Genomic DNA, 21,382 nt, shown 5'->3' with positions numbered 1-21,382 from the left:
TCTTTATTGCAAATATTTGAAAGAAACTGTGGGTACTGTTTTACCCACGGTTGTTCTACTACCAAACTGGAACTTCAGTGTTCTACCTTCTATTTGCAGTGGTGCCTGATGGTTGTACATGATGAAAAGCAGACGTTTGGGATTTCTAAAGACATAAAGTAAAGCTAAATCTACCCCAAGAAACCAGAGAAGCTCCATCTATCAGGAAACCTAACCTAGACACGTTTGTTTGTTCTTTTTTGCCATCTTCAGTTCCCATCCAGCTTTCAGGTCCCTGGGAACAACCCGAACTGGTAAATACTAAGCAAAGTCCAACAGCTGCTGGGAAGCAACCCCAGATCTCACCAAGAATCACTGGGCAGATGACTGGGGGCTTCAGGGGGGGCACCTGCCACAGGACTGAGGTTTCATCTTGTGTTCAAGGGTACTGTACACTCTCTTGCAGTTTTGAACTTCAAAATAGGAGCTGCAGCGCACCCTGCTCCTCCACAGGGAGTGGCTCTTAGCATGGCCTTCTTCCCACCCAACTCTCACCCCAGGAACAAAAATAAAAGAAAAGTAAAAGAAAAAGTCAGGCTTCATATTCTGGATGGATATTTATTTGCTTAACAGGTTTTCTTTTTTTTTTTTTTTTTTTTTTCTTTTTTGGTACAAAGCATCCAGGAAAGCTTTTACTTCTCTTTTTAAAAAATAAAAACTAAGTTTTTTTTAAAAAAAGACACATGAAAAGGAAAAAAAAAAAGTCAATTATTTGCAATTTCTCTGTTTTTAGTCTGCCTCCCCACCCCCCCCTTCCCTTCCCCCCTCCCTAATTTGGACTGATTTTCATTCTTTTCCATATATATTTAATAAAATAAATAAAGGATTCTCTTTGTCGTGTATTGCAGTGCCATTTTTTTTAAACAAAGGCTTCATGGCTCAACATTGCAAGGTAATAACAAACAAAAGGATTATACATTAAAATCCTCCCCCTCTCAAGACTCCCCTAGCCCTCCCCTCCAAACCACGAAATAGAATACAATTCAAGTAGTCTTTTTTTTTTTTATGTTTTAAATGTATGGATATATAAGACAAAGCAAGTACAGAACTGGTTAACAGAGTGTCCCCATTTTATTAGCAAGTGAGAGTATATTAGGGAGATGTAATTGATTCCCCCCCCTTTTACGGTTTCTAGACAGATAATATATATTATTTTAAACCCAACCTATTTTACAGCCCTCTGCCCACCTCTCAAACCCATCCGCTCACCGAGTCCCGAGGCTCAAGCCAGAGACTGGCCTTTGCCCCATCCCCTGCAGCAGCCCCAGCCCTGCGGCCGCCCCGGCACAGGTGCAGCCCTTCCTCCTGCGGGAGGAGGGCAGGGACGCCAGGGGCCGGCGAGAAGGACGCAAAGGGCAAGAGAAGGAAAAGGAGATGGCAGGGCGTGGAACTGCTGCTTCTGCAGGGGCTGGGTGTGAGGGCAGCCTGCCCGCCTGCTCGCTGGACCATCGGCACTCCAGCAAGATTCCCCTCGGCTCGGGAAGCCAAGCTCCAGGGGATCCAGGGGGTCTCCATGGCCAGGGGGTCTGTGCAGAAGCAGGGCCTTGAGTTCTAACTGGCAACACCTTCACTGTTCAAAATAGTTTGTCTCCAGAACAGTTCCCTTTCAGTCTAAGTTGCGGTGGTTGTGTTGTTTTTGTTTATTTTTAAACAAAAAAAAAAAAGGATGCGTGTCGATGTATTCTGTGTGTGCGTGCATCTGTGTACATGAGTAACAGCCAACTAGCTCATATGGTCATGACCAAGCTATATTTCAGAAGAGAAAAGAAACACATTTATCACACTTTTCCTAAAACGAAAAGCTAAAATTTCAAGTTCAGTATTCGCTATCTTGTCCTTCCCTCCCCACCCTCCCTTGCTATTTCTGGGTTTTTTCCCTTCCAACTTACTTTAGCACCATAACACATTTTAAACATTACAATCCCTCTTCAGATACTACACAAAATGTCCCATAAAAATAGTGCTTTTTTGCCAAAAAAGTTATATAATATATTATATATATAAATCAACTAAATCCGTGGCAAATGTGCAATGCAGACGCCTCCTCCATTTAAAGTGAGCATCAGCTCACTTTTTTTCTTTTTTTCTTCTTTCCCCTTTCCTTTTCCTTCTCTCTTTCTTGCTTTCTCTCTCCTCTTCCTCTCTTTCTCCCGTCATCGGTGATTTCAAAAAAGGTGCAAGTCGATTTGGAATCTTGTAATGAAGCACACACACAAAAACGCAGATGGGGGCTCCTCGGAACTTCTTCTCAGGTACGTTTTTCTTTTAAAGGTGCAAAAGAAAGTTATAAAAATAAAAAAAAAAACCAAAAGAAAAAAAAAGAAGAAGAAAAAAAGTGGGGTGGGAATGAGGCAAAAAAATTTTTATCCCTCAATGTTTCTCCCCGTTCTATTGTTTTTTTCACTTTATTGTCAAGAAAGACACGGAATGGACGCTTCTCGAGAAAAAAAAAAAGATTAAAAAAAGGATTTAACTTCATATCCTTTTTTCCTCTTGCTCTTTCTTTTGTCTTCTGGCATTGGCACTGAGGATGTCACGCAGCACCCAGCAGCAAAAAGTTCAAGTGCCAGACTGTCCCTTCGCAAGTACAGGTTTGGAAATACCGGGGGCGCGGGGAAACGAAACAGGTGTGGGAAACGAAACAACCCTCCCCCCCACCCCAAAAGGAAGATGCCGTGGGAGCGGTGCTACTCGCCACCGCCGCCGCCATCCCCTCCTTGCTGTGTCAGTTGTTTGGTTGGGGCCGGAGCGGCGTGAGGGTGCCCCGCCGCCCTGCTCCTCGGCTCAGCGGCCCTGGGGACGGAGGGGCTTGGGGGTCGGGAATCGCCAGTCCTCCCGCCCTCCCCCAGGAGATCAAAAATCGAGACAGCTGGTCAGGGTTCATTTCTGGGGGCCAGCCGCTTCCGGGGAGGCTCGCGCCGCCGGGGGCCTCTGGCTGGGCAGGGAGATGAGGGGACGGTGCAGCGCCTTGGCTTCCTCGGCCGCCTGCAGCCCCTCCGCCTGCCACCGGTACCGGCGAGCCCGCAGGATGTTGGGCGCATCCCGCTGCCGCCGCTGGGAGGTCTTCTTCTGCCACACGTCGTACTTGGAGTACTTGCCGTGCGAGGGCTTCTGGAAGCTCTCCTGCAAGGAGAGGGATAGCAGTGTTAGCCTCCACTCAAGACTGCCCGCTCTCCAGATGGGGATTCCCTTCTTGGACCTCCATCCCTCCCATGGAAATATTGCCTCATCCCTGGAAACAGTCACAGAGAGGTTGGACAGGGCTCTGAGCAACCTGATCCAGTAGATGCTTATTGCAGGGCGGTTGCACTAGATGACCTTTAAAGGTCACTTCCAACCCAAACCATGCTATGACTCTGTGACTCAGCCCACCTCTGGTTCCCCACCTTACTAAGAGCTGACTTTTGGCAGGCTATTTGGCATGACTTGCCAGTGGTGGCTGTTTCTCAAAAGCTCTGCAGAAACATCAGACCCTGCAGCTGGGGTTTGTTCTCTCCACCCATGGCCTTCCCGTCTTTTCTCTCTCTGTTTATTTCAGAGGAGGGCCACCATCCCTGCAGCCTCCTCACCTTGCTGAGTGCTGGCAGGCCCGCCAGGGAGGTGGCAGAGAGGTCACGCTCCGACTTGACGGATTTGGCGCAGTACGTTTCCAGCAGAGCCAGGTCGCAGCTCCGAAAGCAGCACTCCTCCACGATGCCCCGGTTGAACCGCCGGTTATTTCGTCCCACTGGTCTACCTGCAACAGCAGAGACCCTGGCATTAGTCACCAACCTGGGCTGGACACTCTCCCCAGTTCTTTGTAGGCATCCCTCCACCACCAGCCACCAGAGACTGGTGGGCTCCACATCCTTCAAACACAGCAGCGCTTCTCCCAGACCAGCTGACACACGCCCGCCAACCAGCCAAGTCTCACGTTAAGACTTTCCCAGACAAATGCTACTGATGCCAACACGTGCCTCCAGCAGCAGTTTAAAGGCACTTTAAATGAGGGGGGTTTATCTCCCTCCTCTATCTCTGGCACAGGTGGCCTTCTTGGGCCCAGCTGAGGTGAGGAAGCTCAAGCCCAGCCTGACCGCCAGCGTTGTGCCAATTACTGCGACCGTCTCCGATGCTGATCCTGGCAAGCAAATTTTATTAGAAAGAATCAGCACAGCATTGTGGCTGCCAACCTCCCTCCGCTGGATCAACACTCAGGCAGGTGAAGCGAACCAAGGCGGCTAAATTTTACCAGATGGGACAGCTCTGAGACAGCTGCAGAAAGAATACAGGCTTCCACACCTGCCAAGAATAGCTATTAAACTTAATCTTTTAATAAGGGTTCCTCTCCCATTTCTGCCTGCGGAAGGATGCAAAAGCCCATGTCTGGTGCAGCAATGACCAAGTGCATTTCATATCAATACTTAAGGATGGCCAAACTGCTCCAGAGGAAAAGCTTACATCAGTTTTACCATTTTTCCTCCCCCTGTCAAAATAAAAGAGACGGGTAAAGTTGAATTTCTGATGCAAAGCAAGTTTTCTTGGGAATTGTGCCTTCCAGAATGTAAACCGGCCCAAAACAAAAGGATTTTCTCCATGCTTTTGCATGTAGCATGTTATGCTCTTGTGCTGTTGTGGGGTTTGCAGCCAGGCTTCTGCACACTGCCACGAGCACCTCTTCCCAGTGCAAGGTGCTCCGAGGGAAGGAAGCAGAGGCCAGCAACAGTAGGGCTTTCAAACAGGATCCAGTACCACATCTCAGCCAGGAGATGTTGGGCACAGGGAGAATTGAGAGCGAGTGATGTAAGCACAATGCCTGGCACTGCTCACTGTGGCATGCTGAGCCCTCACCTCCCAGCTGGCCTGCAGGAACACACATCATTGTCCACACCAGCCCTGTGTATGACACATGATCCACACCCCTTGCACTCCTGATGAAGCAGGCACTCGAGTCTTAGGCCTTGGCAAAGACCTAAGCCTAGCTTACATGGAGCTGACCACATTCCCTGGAGGGTGTCCCACCCTGGATGCCCACCCCAAGTGCCTTAGGACAAAGGCTGTAAAGCACAGTTCTCTATGCATACAGTGCAAACCCACATATGAGAAGCAGCCCCAGATGTGCAACACAGATGTGCTTGTGGGATGGGGTTTTGTGCATTCAATGCAGCCCCACATGTGCAATGCAGACATGCATATTCAATACAGTTCTCCATGCACAACAGAGCCCTATGTGTACAATGCTGGCATGAAAACACTGCAAAAACACCTTGCTGCTGCATCTGTAATAACCTGGCAGCAGAGCACCTGTTCTCTGTTAAAATCAATCATGTTCCCATAGGCCAGGAGCCCTCTGGTCCATGCTGGTGCATTTCCACCATGCTCAGAGGTCACACAAACAAACACAACATCAGTGTGCTGGTTGATGGGGCAGCTGACCCATACCATGAGACCTGCCTGTGGGAGTCACTCCAAATGCTTTGTTGTCCATATTCATCCCCCTTGTGCCACCACCTTCCTTTTCTTTTTCTCTAGAAGAACTTCGGCATGACCTTTAACCAGCCCCACAGGGAGATGACAAGATTGGTTCACCCTTGGCAAAGGTTCATTGAAGGGATCACTTTTAGGAGTTTAATTTTCTCTCTTGTGGTCAATAAATACTGGATTGGGCTCTCCCTTGAAAGGTAGGGCAGATGTGTTGGGTGCCCACAGCTCAAGTGATGCCAGAGTAGCAGTCTGGGTTGTGATAGCCAACGGAGAAAGGGATAGGAGCCAGTTTAGGGACAGCTGCATGTTTTCTTCTCTGTGCATGCAATACCTAGTGAGCTACATGGGACAGGTGCACTCCAGCAACACCCCACACCACACTTAGCCCCTGCTTAGGTCCTATCAATTCCAGTGCCCAGCTCAATCCATGGCAGGCTGCTGAAGCATTAAAGCTGCTCCACAAAGGCATCCTGATATGGGCAGAAGGAGAGAGTTCAGAAGGGAAAGAGAAAAAATTAAAGTCACCCCCTCTTGCTAGCACATTCCCTAAGGGCTACATTCACACTCCCGCTGAACAGAAGGTTGCACAAGTGATGACACACATGGTTTGAGGAGAAGTTGAGGTTTTCAAAGGTTACATATCTCCTCTCAAAAACAGAAGTTTCCCACTTGCAGCTATGTGTTTGTTTGGAAAGAAGAGGAGAGGAGAAAAACAGTAAGGAAAGCGGGATTATATTCACCACTGCGCCTTCAAGGGCAATTTCTGGTGTAGGTACACATGGGAAGATCACGACAGCGTGTGTTTGCAAATGCCCAGGTGTCACACCACCAGGGTGAGCTCCCAGCAGGGACCACCACAGTGACAAAGCCTCTTCCTCCTTGATTGCTGCCCCTGCCTGCAGCTCCAATGCGCTACCCTTTCTCTCCTGCACAAAACTGCTGCAAGCGGCTCCCCTTGCCGGCACCACTGCCAGCTCCACCGTGACTCTCCGATAGGGCACGTTTCCATTACATAATTGTCCGTGTGGACCTTGCCAAACGCCACTACAATCCTCCAGGGGAGAGTTACTTTAGGAAAAAAAAATAAGCAAACATAACAAACAGGGATTTAGTCTCAGAAAGTACCTGGAGACAACAGGACATTGCTGGCTAACAGCAATATTGCTGCTGACCTGGATTGGGAAGAGCGCTTGTTCTGTAACACAATTTACACAGAGACTAAAGGTTGAATTTCCTGGCTTTTGCCCATGGGTGGCATCTCACTGTACCACCACTGCCAAACTCAGGGAGGGTTTTGCCACTCTGTCTCTTGCCCGCAAGGGCTGTGTGGGCAGCAGGCTGCGGCATTGCTGGGGCACGCGAACCACTTCCCATCACAGCAACGACCTCCTCCTGCTGAGGAAATGTTCTTCCTCTCGGCCTTCAATGAATGGCTAGGCTCCCTTTTTCCCAAAACTGTGCTTCGCCGAAACCTTCTACAGCACTGCTGAGGGGACAAGCCCTGAGATGCAAAGTCCTGTGATGCAAACCCTGGCAGCGTGAAGCCCTCCAGCTGCCTGGGGTTATTCCTGCCTAGGTACAGGCTCTCTTGACAGGGCATCCCAGGAGTGGCACAAAGCCAAACCCATTCCTGGGAAAACCCAGAGGCCGTGTACCTGCAGCTCAGCTACGCCAGAGGAGGCACAGTGCCCACTGCCATGGGGAACAGGAGGGTCCCTTCCCTGGCATGAGCACCCCACTGCTCCTGGTTCCCCACCCTCAGCGGGGTTGCACAGATGCTGCGGGGAGGGTGCACGGTGCTGGTGCCACCCTGGCTGGGTCCCCTCTCCTCCGGTCAATCAGGCGGTCAGCCGAGTGGAAGGGGACTTTGGGTGTAAACAGTCCCCGTGCCCCTGTCGCAGGAATGTTGGGAGCAACAAGGGGGCCTTTGTGCAGCACCAGGCCCCGTCCCAGTGCCCCCGGCCTGGCCCTCCCCCACCCCGGCTCCGCACTTTCCCCCCTGCTTTTTCCTAGTATTATTCGGAGGAGCGGCGGGTGCGCAAGAATGTGCCCCGTCAGCACAAGCGGCTGCAAAGAGCTAAATTCTTATCAGCTGTTGGAAAGGAGGAAACAGGAGCTGTTGTTTACAGAGAAGTCGGCCGCCTCTCCCCCTGCAGCCCCTTCTCCCTCCCTGCCAGCTCTTCATGACAGCAACTTCAGGGCTGAGGCTTCCTCTCGACCTGCCCTGCTTTTCACTCCAGGCTGGACTCAGCATCCCTCCGTGGGCTGTGCCGCTGTCCCCGGGTGGGTGCTGGGGTGCAGGGGTACCAACCCTGCCACAGTGTCGTGGCAGGAAGCCACCACCTTGAGAGCAGCTGCCAGCCAAGCCAAAAGACTTAAAAGTCACAGGGAGGAAGCATCACCAGTGCAGAGCAAAGTGTGCTCAGATTCAGCTCTAGCTTGCCCATGCATGCCTGGGCTAGATACAGAGCTGGCATCACCATGTCCACCATGTCCCACTGCTAGATAACCTCAGTGCTGATGGCCCTGCTCCTGTTAGTGCAGCTCTTCTGCAGCCCCAGCTCCTGAAGGCAGCCTCAACATTCTCAGCCCCAAGCACCTGCCAGCCGTGGTGCCTCCCAGGACACCATCCATGCGTGCATCCCCCTTGCACTGATGCAAAGATCACTGTATTCCACAGCCAGTTTCACTAGCTAAGTGCTCTCTTGCAAGAATGCAGAGCATCACAAGATCTTAAATAATTGCTTCAGCAAAAAAAAGCAATAATGGATTTTCATACCATTTTTGGTTTTTTTCAGTATTACCAGCCTGTCCAGCAAGGGGACCCTCAGATACGCACAGGATGAGGCTCCCCAAGTCATTCCTTTCCTGTGTGAACAGCTGGTTTAGCACAGGCTGCTCATCAGGTCACACATCCCAAGCTGTGAGATGCTCAATACAAACCCAAGGCCCAGTTTTAAGATGTAAGCCCACAATGGTGCAACACAATTGTGCCCTGGTGACAATAGTGTGGTTTAGGAGTGAAGATGAACAGGGTCAGAAATAACCACTAATGAGACCAACTGATGGAGGTAGAGAGGAAAAAAATAAGTGAAATGGGGATGTCCAAAACCTTCATCAAGTAGAGGCATTGCCCAAACATCTTCAGCCGTGCATGGCACAGGCTGGTCAGATCCTGAAAGGGTTAAAATATTGGACTGCGTTTCACCCCCAGTACCTGGTCTCACCAGAAATATTCAAAAAGGTGAGGACTAGAGAGGACAAAAATAAATAAAGTAAGAACCCCCTTGCAAGCACCCAACTGGCTACTTGGCACCAAGAGACTTGTCTGCCTTCAAAAGTGTTTTTATTTTGGCCTGGGCAGCTGGGTTATTTGAGGTGAAAGGAGGTCAGTTTGACCTTAAAACAAAAGCCCCATTCCCTTTCATCCCCAGAGAGAGGGAGGAGGGAAGAGAAAGCAGGGAGGGAGACAGATGCTCCTCTACATATAGAGGGAGAAGGAGAGCTGTGAGAGCAGGAGAGGCACTTGCCTCCTTGCCATGCTGGTAAGGGAAGGGGAGATGAAGAGAGGAAGGGCAGCTGCCACGCAAACACTTGCTGCTTGGCTCCATCACAGCAAGGAAGTGCACCCAGAGCACCCAAAGGCACTGCCTGCCAACACCACCCAGAGAGCCATGAGAAGATCCCGCTGCTCAGCCGGGATGGGGCAGGGGGATTGCCCCCAGAGGGCTGCAAAGCCACCTGCAGCCTGACCCACTGCCCAAAACTGAACCTGAAACCCTTCCCAACCTGAACCCTGCTGTGCCTGGGTGTGGGATCCCTGCGCCTCTCTCTACTCAATATCAGCAGGCAGCAGGAGACAAGTCTAGTGAAGCATCCAGGTTGGGAAGGGACATCCAGGTTGGAGAAGGATGTCCAAAATCATTCCCTGCACAATCAGACTGTAACAAGAGGGAGGCTGGCTCTCAACCCTACTCCTCCAAAAAACCACCCTGTTTACTTGAAAGTGACTTTTAAATTCCTTTTCCCAAGGCAGAGACAAGAGTGCCAAAAGCACCATGTGCATCTGGTATCTCCATCCTCTTCCCCTCCATTTAGCTTTGCAACTTTCCTGTAGTCAGTCACCCTGTGGCTCAGTCCTAAGTGGGGAGCAAGACACAGTGTCTTCCCACTCCCAAGCAGAGCAGGGCACCGAAACACCAAAACAAGGTTTTCACACTTGAGGCACCTTTGCCCGCAGATTACTGAGCATCCATTGTCACTGGTTTACTCCTCACCCTCCCTGTTTACCAGCCAATCCATTGTACTACCAATGGTCCAAAGACCCAAAGCACCCTGGTGGAAAGCCCGCTGTAGTCAGCTGGTCTGAAGCCATCTGCACGATGCACACAACAGCTGTGCTGCATTTTTTTGCATTAGCTGCCCTGCAAAGGTGTAAGACATCACTCTTCAACAACAACTTCACCAGTGGTAGCTGGGAAGCCACAAAGCATTGTCACAAAGTTTTGGGAACAGCCTAGAATGTACTGCTATACCCAATCAAAGCCTACCCGGGAGGGGAGAGTGCTCAGCTTCCTTCCTGCTATCAGGATGCAATGCTTAGGCAGCAAAGTTTCAAAATAAACCAGGACCCAAGCTCAGCAGAGCACTGGCTGCAGACATCCTCATTATTATAATGACTTGCCCTTATCTCACTGGGGAACCAGCCACATACGGTTCCCCAGAGACATTTGACTATCCCAAGCACCATATGCGGGACCCAGCTTCCCCGTGGTACCAGACAGTCCCCAAAACCAGTGCCAAGCGCATGTCCATTTTCTTGCTCCTCTCCAGGAAATCAGGAAAGGCATGGGGCTGGGAAACCCTTCCTTTCCCTCCCGGCCTGACTCTGCGGAGGCAAGGTGTGGGGTGGGGGCAGGTGCCCAGCACTTACTGAAGTAGAAGCCCCTGTCCCCGCAGACGAACTGCAGCGTGTCCACCAGCTCCCCGCCGCACAGGGTCTCCGCCGTGCCGTAGGCGGCGGCCGAGTCCAGCGCGTAGGCCAGGAAAGCCAGGAGCAGCAGCAGCATCCGCCTGGCCGCGCACATCCTCTGCACCTGGGGACAGAGGGACAGCATTAGCACCGCGGGACAGACCCCTCCGCCACCTCCCCGGCCCTGCCCCTGCCCGCAGCGCGCCGCCGAGGTGATGCCCAGCCGTGTCGGGATGCTGCTGCTGCTGCAGGGAAGGAGCGGCAGCGCTGCGACAGCCGCGGGGTGAGCCCAGCTCCCTGCGCTCGGCCCGCCGGGCAGCAGCTCTGGGCACACAAGGTGTGCATTGAAGTGCTTTTTCCATTGGAAAATCCCGCTTCAGCCTACCTCTTAAAGGTTTTTATTTCCCCTGCTCTTTCAACAGTGTGATTTTTTTTTTCCTCCTTTTAAAAGGGAATTCATTCAAATACTATCAGTAGGTGGTTTTTTTTCCTCTTCTGATGACAAGTTTTTGTGTCCTGTCTGAAAACATGTCCATGCAAAGCGAAATCAAGTGAAGCTTCGACCTGTCCTAGAGCTGCTTTTGAGGAAAGCTGGGAAGAAGAGCTTTTATCCCGGGCATGAGAGAGATGAGGCTCAAGCAATCAAGAGGCTGATTGCACAAGCTGTGTTTGCTGACAAGAGGAGAAGACATCCCCCAGGAATAATATGGTCCCATGGGAAACACACCTGAGGCATCACTGGGGAGAGTAAAGGCAGTGTCAGACAGTGCAAAGCGTTAAAAAAAAAGCTCCCTGGATATTTGCTAACTAACCCAAAGACTCAGCTCCAGCAAGCAGCTTTACCTCCGTGTCAACCTCTGCAGGTATAAAGCAAGAGTGCTATCGCCCCACTGGATGGGGCAAAACCCATGAATGGCTCAAGGCATAATGGTCCTTCAGTGATGAGCCTCACAGTTCACGTACAGCCAAATAACACTGGGTTTTGACCAGACATGTAAGCTCAAAATGAAGAGATGTACATCAAAATAGCAGACGGTGGGTGGCAACCCTAATCTCAAGCAGAGCACCCTCTCTCCTTGCTAATATTCAACCAAGACACTAGGTCTCACATCCACCTTTCATCACCATAGCATCTGAGCAACTCGAGAATAATATCAGTTAATGAATATTACCTCACCCCCCCGGGATGCTCGGAGATGGAGCCGAAGCCCAGGATAGATTAAATGACTCACCCAAGGTCACAGGGGAAGTCTGCAGCACAGCCAGGAAATTAGCCCAGGTCCCCCGAGGCCCCACTATGGTCCTGCCAGCAATAAAGACACCCTTGCTCCCGAATTTTTAGTAGCACGTAGCTCAAATTGTCACCGCTATAAATGCATCATGCTTACAAGTCATGAGCTCTTCTGAGCAGCAGGAGGACAGGGAGCAGCAGCAGGCAAAGCCAAAACAGAGGTTTCAAGGTCTGGGTGGGCTGTGGGGGACGTTCCTCCTGCTTGAGTTTTGATGGCCATAGTATTGCTCAGCCTGCGCTGATTGAGATCAGCACTGGCAGAAACCCTCCAAAGCTCTGGACAAGAGAGGCAGCAGCCCTGGGAACAAGCTGGTCTCAAATCAGCAAGTGATGGGACCAGGACCAGGTTTTCCAGTCACAATGGTCCCTTCAGCACACTGCAGGGACTTTGTTCTGTATTACAGTAGGAGCAGAGGGATGGCACCAGCCTCTGACACCATGCTGCCAAGCTGCAGTGTTTTACCACCAGCACCTTTTCACCTCGATTTTTTTATCAAGTGGCCCACAGTTGTTTATTGGGCCTCTCCAACATGAACACAGCATCACTTTCACTGCTGGAGTCATGCCCCTGGTGCTGCAACGTCAGGAATCAGACCTCCACCTGACAACAGACCAACCACCCTCCTGTCCCTTTTTCAGCCCCTTTTTTACATGCAATTGCTGGTGCCCCCAGGTCTCAGGTAGTGCCAGCACTCATTGCCGGGGTGACAGATCTGCCACCAGCCAGTGTTGCCATCAAAGACATCATATGGGACTTCAGGACACCCACACGATCCCATGCCCCCAGTTAGGCTCATGCTGGCTGTGGGCACTGTGGCTAATGAGCAGGCTGCATGCTGACCTCCCCAAGCCAGAGCCAGACCCGACACGAAGGAGTTGATTGGTGGCACAGGTGACAAATACCATTTTTCCTCCACATTCAGTCTGAAGTAAAGGGTGAGATGCTCTAAAGCAAGGGGAGAGAGAGATTTTGTCAGCAGGTGATATTTGATGCTGGGGAGACCTGATACCTTCTGTGGAAAAACACTTGTGCTCCTCAGAAAATACCTGCTCCTGCACAAGCCGCACTGCAAGCCCCTGGCAGCCTTCCCTGCCTCCACTACAAGCTCTTTCCAGGTGCCCACACACCCCTTAACTCCAGCCAGGAAATGCCCCTGAAGCAGCAGGAAAAGGGAGAGCCCCAGTGCTATCATCCAGAGCATGGCAAACGTGGAGGTGTGAAATGCAACTAAGTCCACCTTTGCCCACGCAGCAGCCACCAGCCCTTTCCCTCTGCTGTCACCTTGGAGTCTCCCTGCTCCTTCCAGTAGCTGTGTAATGAGAAACCAGGTGGCAAAGCAAAGAGCATCTTTGTTTACTACCCAGCGCTGCAGTTTCTCTCCGGTTTGATGGAGCTGCAGCCCAACTCAACCCCATAAACCCTTCCCTCTTCCTTTGGCCCTACTGACTTTGCAAATTAGAAGCCCCCAGACTTCCCACAAAGGCTATAGAAGCTCCCAGGGTGCCATCACTGGCTCAACATGTCCCAGTAATCTTTCAATTGATCCTTCACTCCCTCACAAGCAGGGATGAGCAGACCCATGCAGGAAAGCTTGCACCTGCCTTGCCATGTATACAAAAGAGGGTGTCATGGCACAGCTGGGTACCTGCAGCCCACCACCTGGTTAGTGCAAGCATCATGCCAGCTGCACTGGTGGCAGGAACTGAACGGCTGCTCAGCATGATGAGTCTAAGCCCTGTGAATACCTTCAAGACTTCATTCTCCACTGGAAACATGAGACAGCACAGCTTTCGGTTTCTAGTCCCACGCATCAGAATAGGCATGGTCTCCTCAGCTGCTGAACAGGAGCAAATTCAGCAAATTCACACCAATGGTTGGAAGAACCTTATTGTTTTATTAGAAAGCCTCTCTTAAATGAAATGGAACAGGAATAAGGCAGCACAAGAGAAGTGGGACACTTCCCTAAAGGATAATGTCCTATCTCTGCTAGAAGAGAGGCTACAGCTACTACTGTCCCATTCTTGCCAAAGCAGGTTCAACCAGCCATGCTGACTGCTATTGCTCCTCATGTGCCCAGGTAGAGCTCAAAGGCTTTAGGATGAAGTGGGATGGCAGTGAGATGTGCCAGATGCCCAACAACCTGAGCACCAAATTCCTCCTGAAGAGGGCTTGGACCCCACACAGTGTGCAAGGGGATGATGCAGGAGGAATCTCTTGGTTGCACAGGTGACCTGTACCATCCTGGGAATCACACCTGAAGCTCCTCTGAGTAACTCACATCTGAAGCAGCATGATCAGTGCAGAAAGGCTCAGACAAGGTATCAGCACACACTGCTGGCCTCTCCCTCCCTGGAAAGGGTCTGCTTTGCTCTCCATCCTTCATGCCCCTCTCATGCCTTTCCTGGCATCCCCAGCACCACACACAAAGCCAGGCTGCCACTAGAACCAGTTCAGCTGCAGGCTGCCATGTGCAGGATGTTCCTATCTTGGAACTCCTGTGCCTTGTGGCACACGTCACTGCACCCATAGCCAGGGACCCCCAAAAACCTCTTGGCAGCCCCTAGCCAGCAGAGAGGTCCAGCAGAGAGGGTTCTCTCTGAGTGGCTGTGGTGTGCTGGGAGTGAGCCCAAGGGCAGGTCTGCAGTGCAGTCACCCTCCCACCCGAGACTGTTAAAGGATTTTTTCAGGATCTGCTGCTGAATCAGCTGGATCGACAGTTTCTGTCCAGCTGCTGGGGAGTCAGGGGCCAAGAGGCCACAATGTGCTAAAAGGCCCAGTTGCCAAGTCTCAGAGTACAGCTCAGGCATCCCTCGCATCCAGGCTTGTGCTGAGCAAACCGAACCATGATGCCTCTTGGGCAACAAAAATCTCCCCAAAAACAGAGACAAAACCTCCTGTCTGACCTAATTCCTTCTTCAGTCTGGCCTTCATTGCAATTTAATATGAACAGAACAACGTAGGAGGGAATTGACAGATGGTCCAGTCTGTAAAATTTGGATTTGGACAGCAAAAAGAAAAAAAAAAATCTTGCTTCTTTATGGAGCAGTGCAATATTTAAAAGGGAGCATGGTAAAAGGAAAAGTCATCAGCCCAAACCCAGTGGCACATGTCAGAGGGAAAAACCCCAGTTTACACATCCCAGCATCCCTCATACTCCACCCCTTAAAAAAAAAAAAAGGGCAGACTGATGTTTCACTACTCTGATGATTGCCTGTGAGAGATGCTGAACATCTGCCTCTCTGCACTATTCCTCTCCATGGACAGCCCCAGGAGAGTGGGCAGCTGACCCGGTTCTGAGCGTGGCAATCCCCAAGGAGCAGGACGTGGGCATGTGCCAGCCTCTCAAGCGCCAAGTGAGTGCTGCCCCTGCCCACGGGGCAGCCCAACCTCGCACAGGGCGCTGGGCATGATGCCCCAAAATGCCAAGGAGCAAAGGCATAATGGAAGCCAGTGGGAGAGGCAGGTGCCTTGGCAGCTGAAAACCAGCCAGGAGCCGCATCTTGGGCAGAGGCACAGCAGCACCTGAAGGCAGAGGAATCACCTCATGCTGTGCCACAGAAGAGCCTCTCTTTTGATCTGAAAGAGAAACGGTATTTCCAACCACCCACAGCTTGGAAGAAGCAAGTTTCAAAACACAAAACATTTGACCACTGAGTTGTCAGGCAAATAAAAACTACTCAGGAGGACCAGGGGTTTTGTTATTTAGTTCAGGCTTTAAAAAAATAAAATACCTTCTGATTCTTGGCACCTGGCTTGCATGACATTCATATGGCTGAGGCTGGCAATACTACTGCTATTTTTAGCCCTCACTTTTTTTGTGTTCACTGCTCGTCCCCATCAGCAGCCCACTCTGCCTCACACTGGATGGGGGGGTCACCTTTTTGCCTTCCATCCTGTGAGCCCAGAGAGGTACCTGCCACCTCTGCCTGTGGGACAGGGGCCAGGGCAGGCAGGGAAGTGCCATGCCTATATGTGCTGCAGGAGAACTACTGTGCCTGTGGAAAAGTCAAGCTGAAAAAGGTGAATGGGGTATTCAGTACCATTTACTCACCCCACTGGGGAGCAAGAGTGTATTGCATAAATGTTGGTATGCAGCCCAGAAATATTTGATTTATTGTATTAAAAAAAAAAAAAAAAAGGAAATGCAGTCTTGCTTAACTCTTCTAAAGACAGCTGGCAGGACCCAGTGAAGGGATTTAAGTCTGTTTTAGTAGCCTCACTTAACTTCTTTCTTTATTGTTCCTCTCTCCTTTCTGCATTCCCTTCCAAAACCTGGAGTATATCAGGGAAAGTTAACAGCAAGTTAAGCTGTTAAATCAGGAACTGTGGTGACTGGAGTCTACTGGCAAATGATATTCCCACAACACGTTGAACTTGCTTTATGTCTTGGCAGAGCAACTTTAACCCCTTCGGAGCCAGGCTGTAACGCCAAGGCAGACTTCCTCCCCTGGTGCCCCCCACCTCTCCTGACCCCTCACACAACCATGCCGAGGGAGGCCGATATCGCTTTCCCTGCTAACACACTCATCAGCTTTTAAAAGCAAAGACAATCCAAAGAAGGATCGGAGAGGTCAGCCCCAGGACACGAGCTGGGAGAGGGTGGGCCACTCACAGTGCTCGTATGCACTGCTGGAAACACACCAACTCCTCGGTCCCTCTAAAAATAAGACCTCACCTGCTGTGTTTGCTTTATTTAAAAAAAGAAAAGTACAGAAATGCTTTTCTCTGGCGCTCCGTGAGACAAGCTGGACTCGTGCTGAAGCCTATAGGAATCAAGGGGAAGACACACACTGATAACTCCAGGTTGACTGGTCGGAGCAGCAGCCCTCCAGCCAGGCTGAAAAAAAGATCACCTGTCAGAAAGAGCGCTGGGACACACACGCAGACACATTTTGGCTCTCAAATTTCATGCAGCGGTGGGAGGGGACCTGCGGTGTTAAATCTTTTATCCCTTAATGATTTTTCACAGGAGCTGGGATAGCCCCTTTGAAAGGCTGAGTGAACTTGTGTGGGTGTCAACAACACGGAACAAGATTTACAGCTCTGACCCATTCACCCCCACCAAAATTGTCAAGTTGGGTCCAAAACAGCACAGTGGAAGTCAAATCAGAAGTGTCAGTCAGTTTTATACCTCCAGATGTCCTTAGCACAAAGTCATCCTTAACAAAACCCCACGACCCAGGCTCCTCAACTCCACTCTAAATCAAGGCAAGAGGAGGAATAAAAATCCCAACACATTGAGCCCTGCAAAGTAAAAGGAAAAAAAAAAAAAAAAGCCTCCCACATACACACACAATCTGACAATAAACAAACCCAAAGAAAAACATGCCTCAGTCTTCCAAGCACATCCCAGCACTTGGAAGAAAACTACTGATTTTGTATAGGAAGCCTGGGTTGAAAGCAGAGGCTCTCCCGAGGTGTCTGTTTAAAACCACCCACACAAACCTTGTTTTTACACTTGATTGCTCCACACCACCCTAGTGAGACCTGGCGTATCAGCAACCCTGCTGAAGTACCCTTGGCTGGAGGGGAGGCAGCCACATCTGCTGGTACAGTTACGCTAAATCCGAGTTCCCTCATGTGCCCCAATTCCCTACTGCTCAACAGAGTGCTAAAACCTTTCCAAGTTGCGCTCTTAAAACAATTACTGTAGGGAAAAGCAACTGGGAAGGAAGAAGAAGAAAAAAAAAATTAAAAATCACAGAAAATCGAAGGCTGCACGCCAACCATTAACTCTCACTCCATTTTGGCTTCGCTTTCTTGTTTTTCCTCTCTGTATTTTTATCCCTCCCGAGACCAAACACACCGCAGTGTTTTGCAGAAGAGAGTTTAATAATCTCCCCGGTCTCCGGAGCCGGAGAAGCGCCGGTCGCCTCCCCGCGCGTCTCCGCGCTCCCGCAGCCGCCCCGCGCGGAGGGAGCGCCGCGGGCAGCCGGGGGCCGCGCAGCCCTGCGTGACCTCGCATAGCCCCGGCCCGGCCCCCGCACGGCCGCGGCCGCCCGCACACGCGCGCTGCCGCCGCTCCCCACGCGGGACCGCGCCGGCGGCATCCCCGCGGGCGGCATCCCCGCGGGCGGCATCCCCGCGGGCGGCATCCCCGCGGGCAGCATCCCCGCCGGGGGCGCGGGCGGCGGGAGGGACCCCGGGGATGCCCCGCGCACCCCACCGCAGCGGGGCCGCCCCGCCGGCCGCGGCTGGGCCGGCGCTCGGGGTCCCTCTAGTGACACGCGTGGGGACGGCGCGGCTCGGGATGGCTCGGGATGGCTCGGCGGTGCCCGGCACGGCGGCACAGCTCTGCCCGCCGCGGCGCGGGGAATCCCACCGTGCTCTGCCCGCGGAGGGCCAGCGCGGAGCGGCGCTTACCTGGGCACTGCCGCTGCTGCTCTCAACTTCTTGCGGCGGCGGCGGGCCGGGGAGGAAGGCGGGCTGCCGGCAGCGCTCATCCGTGTGTGCCCCGGTGCTTGACATGCTGCTCTCCTGCCCTGGCAGCGATCGCGGCTTTGGCTTGCCTTCCTCGCGCCCTGGCACGTTCTCCTCGCCTTGCCTTTTTGGTATGTCAAGTCCCTGCTGGATTTTGTCGGAAGGATGTTATTTTGTTACGATCAGGTATTCTATTATTCTAGAGAAAGAGCGAGCGAGCGCTTTCTTTTCCTCTCCTCTTTTTTTTTTTTTTTTTCTGGGTTGTTTTTCGCCCTTTTTTTTTTCCTTCCCTTCTTTTTCTCTCCTGCTTTAGCTGCCCCTTGGGTGGCTCTCACTTTTGTGTTTACTGAGTGCGTCTCCTTGATCCTTAATCGGGGCGAAGGGGCCGCCTGCCTCGCTGCCCGCTGCTACCGGCTGCTGCCCCACGAGCGAGGAGACGAGCGGGGCGCTCCGGCTTTTATACCTTTTATATCCCCCCCCAATGGGCATGCTCTCCCGGCGAGCACCAGCCCGGCCACGCAGCCAATAATGTTGCAGAGCGGTCTAACCCCCTCTCTTCCCTCCCTCCCTTCCTTTTTTCCCTCCTTCTCTCTCGTAACCCTCCGGAGTCCAGCTCGGGAGGGAAGAGGGGATAGAAAGTTTTTGCCGCACGGTTTCTTTGCGTGCTGCTACCCGGGATGGGAGCTTTACCCCTCTGCCGGCCCCGGGTGGAAGGGGGGCTGCGCGCATCCGCGGCTGCCCCGCAGGTGAGGGGAAGAGCTGTGGGTCCGTACCCCCAGCCCCTGCCCAACATACCGGGGGAGGCACCCCTTGAGCACCTCTCGCTGCGAGGTGGCGAGCCCCGAGTCCCGGCGGGGTGGGAGAGGGGAGATCGCCCAGTCCGTCCTCTCTCGGGTCCCGCTCTAGGCGCGCACGGGCGCAGGTGGCGGCGCCAGCCGCCGCTCGGCTCGGAGGAGCTCCCGGCAAAGGCACGGGCATTCCCGGCCGGCCGCCGCGCCTGCCCCGCTGCGGGCAGCGAGCCCCGCCTGGGCGGCAGCGAGACCCGCGGCCACCCTGCGTGTCCGTGCGGACAACATGGACGCTGCCCCTCCGCACCCGCATCGTGCACCTCGCACAGCACCTTTCCTCCGCGGCTCCCGCTTGCCGCCGGCTGCTGCAGGCGAGCACTGCCGCCTCTCAGCCAAAGGGACTTTTCCCAGGCTTTGCCGTGCGTGTGCAGCAGCGCGGGCAGAACGCGCTCCCGCTGCTCTGCGCTGCTGCCGGGCAGGCACACCGGGCTGCATCGGCTCCCCTGGATCTGCCTTCCAAGTCTGGCCCGGGGAGGATCCCCGCTGGCTTTCAAAGGCAGCCCCAGGCAGCCTCCGGTGCCCGCACTCAGCGCTGCCCCTCCGCAGGGGCACGCGTATCAGCCTGCGCCACGGCGCGCTCCCTTGCTGGGGCAGAGAGGAGCAGGGCTGCCTGAGACCTGAGCGGCAGGTTGGTAGCGCTTGCCGTAGCTAGTGGTGCGAAAGGGCAAAGATGCAGCAGTCCTCACCCCAGCATGCAATAAAAAAAACATGGTTTTGTTTGTTTGTTTTTCGCTTTTTTCAAGTTTGTACCTTATTTTTCCCTCCAAGGATGGGAGGTTTGCTGCATCTCTCAATGGTCAGAATTTCCCTAAACGTGCTCAATAAAACACGGACGGGATTATCCTTTCTCACTAGGCTTTGGGGCATCCCTTCCTTTCCTCCCTAGCATCCTTCTGTTTGCTGTGCTGCTCTCTGGGATGTGTCGCTGCACATCACACCCAGCAGTCCTGGTGTCAGGGCTGTAGGCTGCAACCGAAACATCGGCACATCTGGGAGGTGCTGAGGAAGCACTTCCGTGCACATCAGACCACAGGCACCAATTCTCAGCTTCTACACTGATATTTAAACATGTAAATAAATGACCTGACCGTCAACGAGACGGAGCATCTGCCAGCGTGTGCCAGGGCTATGGATTTCTCCTTACCTTGGGCTGTGGGAGTTTCTCCTAGATGGCCAGGACTTAGTAAATCCGAACTGTGGGTCCTCGCAAACTGCTCAGCAGAGGTGGTCTTAACAAAGATCAAACCACCTTTCCTCCCTGCAAAAGCAGAACCCCATCAAAGGACCGGACCCAACCTTGGCAGGGGGGTCAGCGGGGCTGTAAGCTACTGTTAATAGCTGAAGGAGCCCAGCTCCCTTCCCCCAGCTCACCACAAGGACCTCCTGAGAGTAGACAAAAGAAAGCTTGGAGGGTTAATCTCCCTGCAAGAGAAAAACAAGTGATTTTCCAGTAAACAACTGCAATAGCAAACAATGGGGGTGAAAAATAGGGATCATAAAAAAGTCGGTTTGGAGGAAGAGGCGACCCAGTAAGAGAGGTGTCCTTTGGCTGGGGGAAAAACACGGCAGCAGTTTGATGGAGATTCAGCAGCAGCAGCCACAGCAAAATAAACCCCACAAGTTGCCACTGGATCTACTTGTGTTTGTGGCTTTTGATCTTTTAATTGCTTCTTAGTTATCCTTCAGTGCAAATAAATAGTGCATTGTGTCAAGAAAGAGGAGGGGGGCGGGGAAGGGAAGAAAGAGACACAAAAGAAAGAGCTGTCTCCCAGAAGAGAAAAGGAACAGGTTCTTTTCCCCCACCTTTAAAGGAGTGAATATATCTGTACTGGGGGGGAGGAAGGGGATAGGATTAGAAATCAAAGCGAAATTGGAGAAAAGCACATTAAGCCTCGGGCATCCTTACAGTAGGAAGGAAAGAGTGAGGTGGTAAAACCCTCGGGGAGTTTATTCGGTGAGTTATGAGAGGATCCACGAGTGTAATATTGTTAAAGGTCAGTCGAAACCTAATTTAAACTAGGGATGTGTGACCTCCGCCCTTCATTTAATACAGTCATAAGGAACATTACACTGCAGATAGCTGGAACAATAGCTGCCTCCACCCCAAACTCCAGCCCTTGGCATTGCCTGCGAGGAGGGCCAGCAAGGGGGAGCAGAAGGACCAATAAAGCCAAGGACACAGCAAACCTCTAGACAGGGAGGCAGAAAGAGAGGGATAGGAAGGCCTCCAGAGCACGGTACTGACCACCAAGGGTCTTGCAAAATCCCAGGAAGCATTTTGGTTTGAAAGTGGATGGGGCTGCACCAAAGCATCATCTGAAAACGTTGAAAATATAGTAAAAATAAACCGC

The 21,382-nt window shown here is 52.3% G+C and overlaps 1 protein-coding gene across 1 annotated transcript; it reads right to left on the bottom strand.

Annotated features, from left to right (window-relative positions):
* Window positions 1–577: 577 nt before the first annotated feature.
* IGF2 (insulin like growth factor 2) lies at window positions 578–19,960 on the bottom strand. Its single transcript, XM_021526741.3, has 4 exons — window positions 18,127–19,960; window positions 10,433–10,595; window positions 3,609–3,775; window positions 578–3,162 (listed from the first exon to the last, which is right to left on the bottom strand). The coding sequence occupies exons 1-4, from the start codon at window positions 18,229–18,231 to the stop codon at window positions 2,920–2,922; spliced, it is 678 nt and encodes a 225-aa protein (XP_021382416.2). The 5' UTR covers window positions 18,232–19,960; the 3' UTR covers window positions 578–2,919.
* Window positions 19,961–21,382: the final 1,422 nt, after the last annotated feature.

This window comes from Lonchura striata, chromosome 5 (assembly GCF_050655825.1).
Source record: "Lonchura striata isolate lonStrDom1 chromosome 5, ASM5065582v1, whole genome shotgun sequence".
Taxonomy (NCBI): domain Eukaryota; kingdom Metazoa; phylum Chordata; class Aves; order Passeriformes; family Estrildidae; genus Lonchura; species Lonchura striata.
This window is presented reverse-complemented; position numbering and strand designations above follow the sequence as displayed.

What these genes read in the sequence shown, in the direction of transcription:
- IGF2 (XM_021526741.3), bottom strand. Translation starts at nt 18,231, where the DNA reads ATGTCAAGCACCGGGGCACACACGGATGAGCGCTGCCGGCAGCCCGCC. An exon ending in GCAGCAGCGGCAGTGCCCAG is followed by an intron (nt 10,596 to 18,126) that starts GTAAGCGCCGCT and finishes CTCTGTCCCCAG; the next exon opens with GTGCAGAGGATGTGCGCGGC. An exon ending in GCCTGCCAGCACTCAGCAAG is followed by an intron (nt 3,163 to 3,608) that starts GTGAGGAGGCTG and finishes CTCTCCTTGCAG; the next exon opens with GAGAGCTTCCAGAAGCCCTC.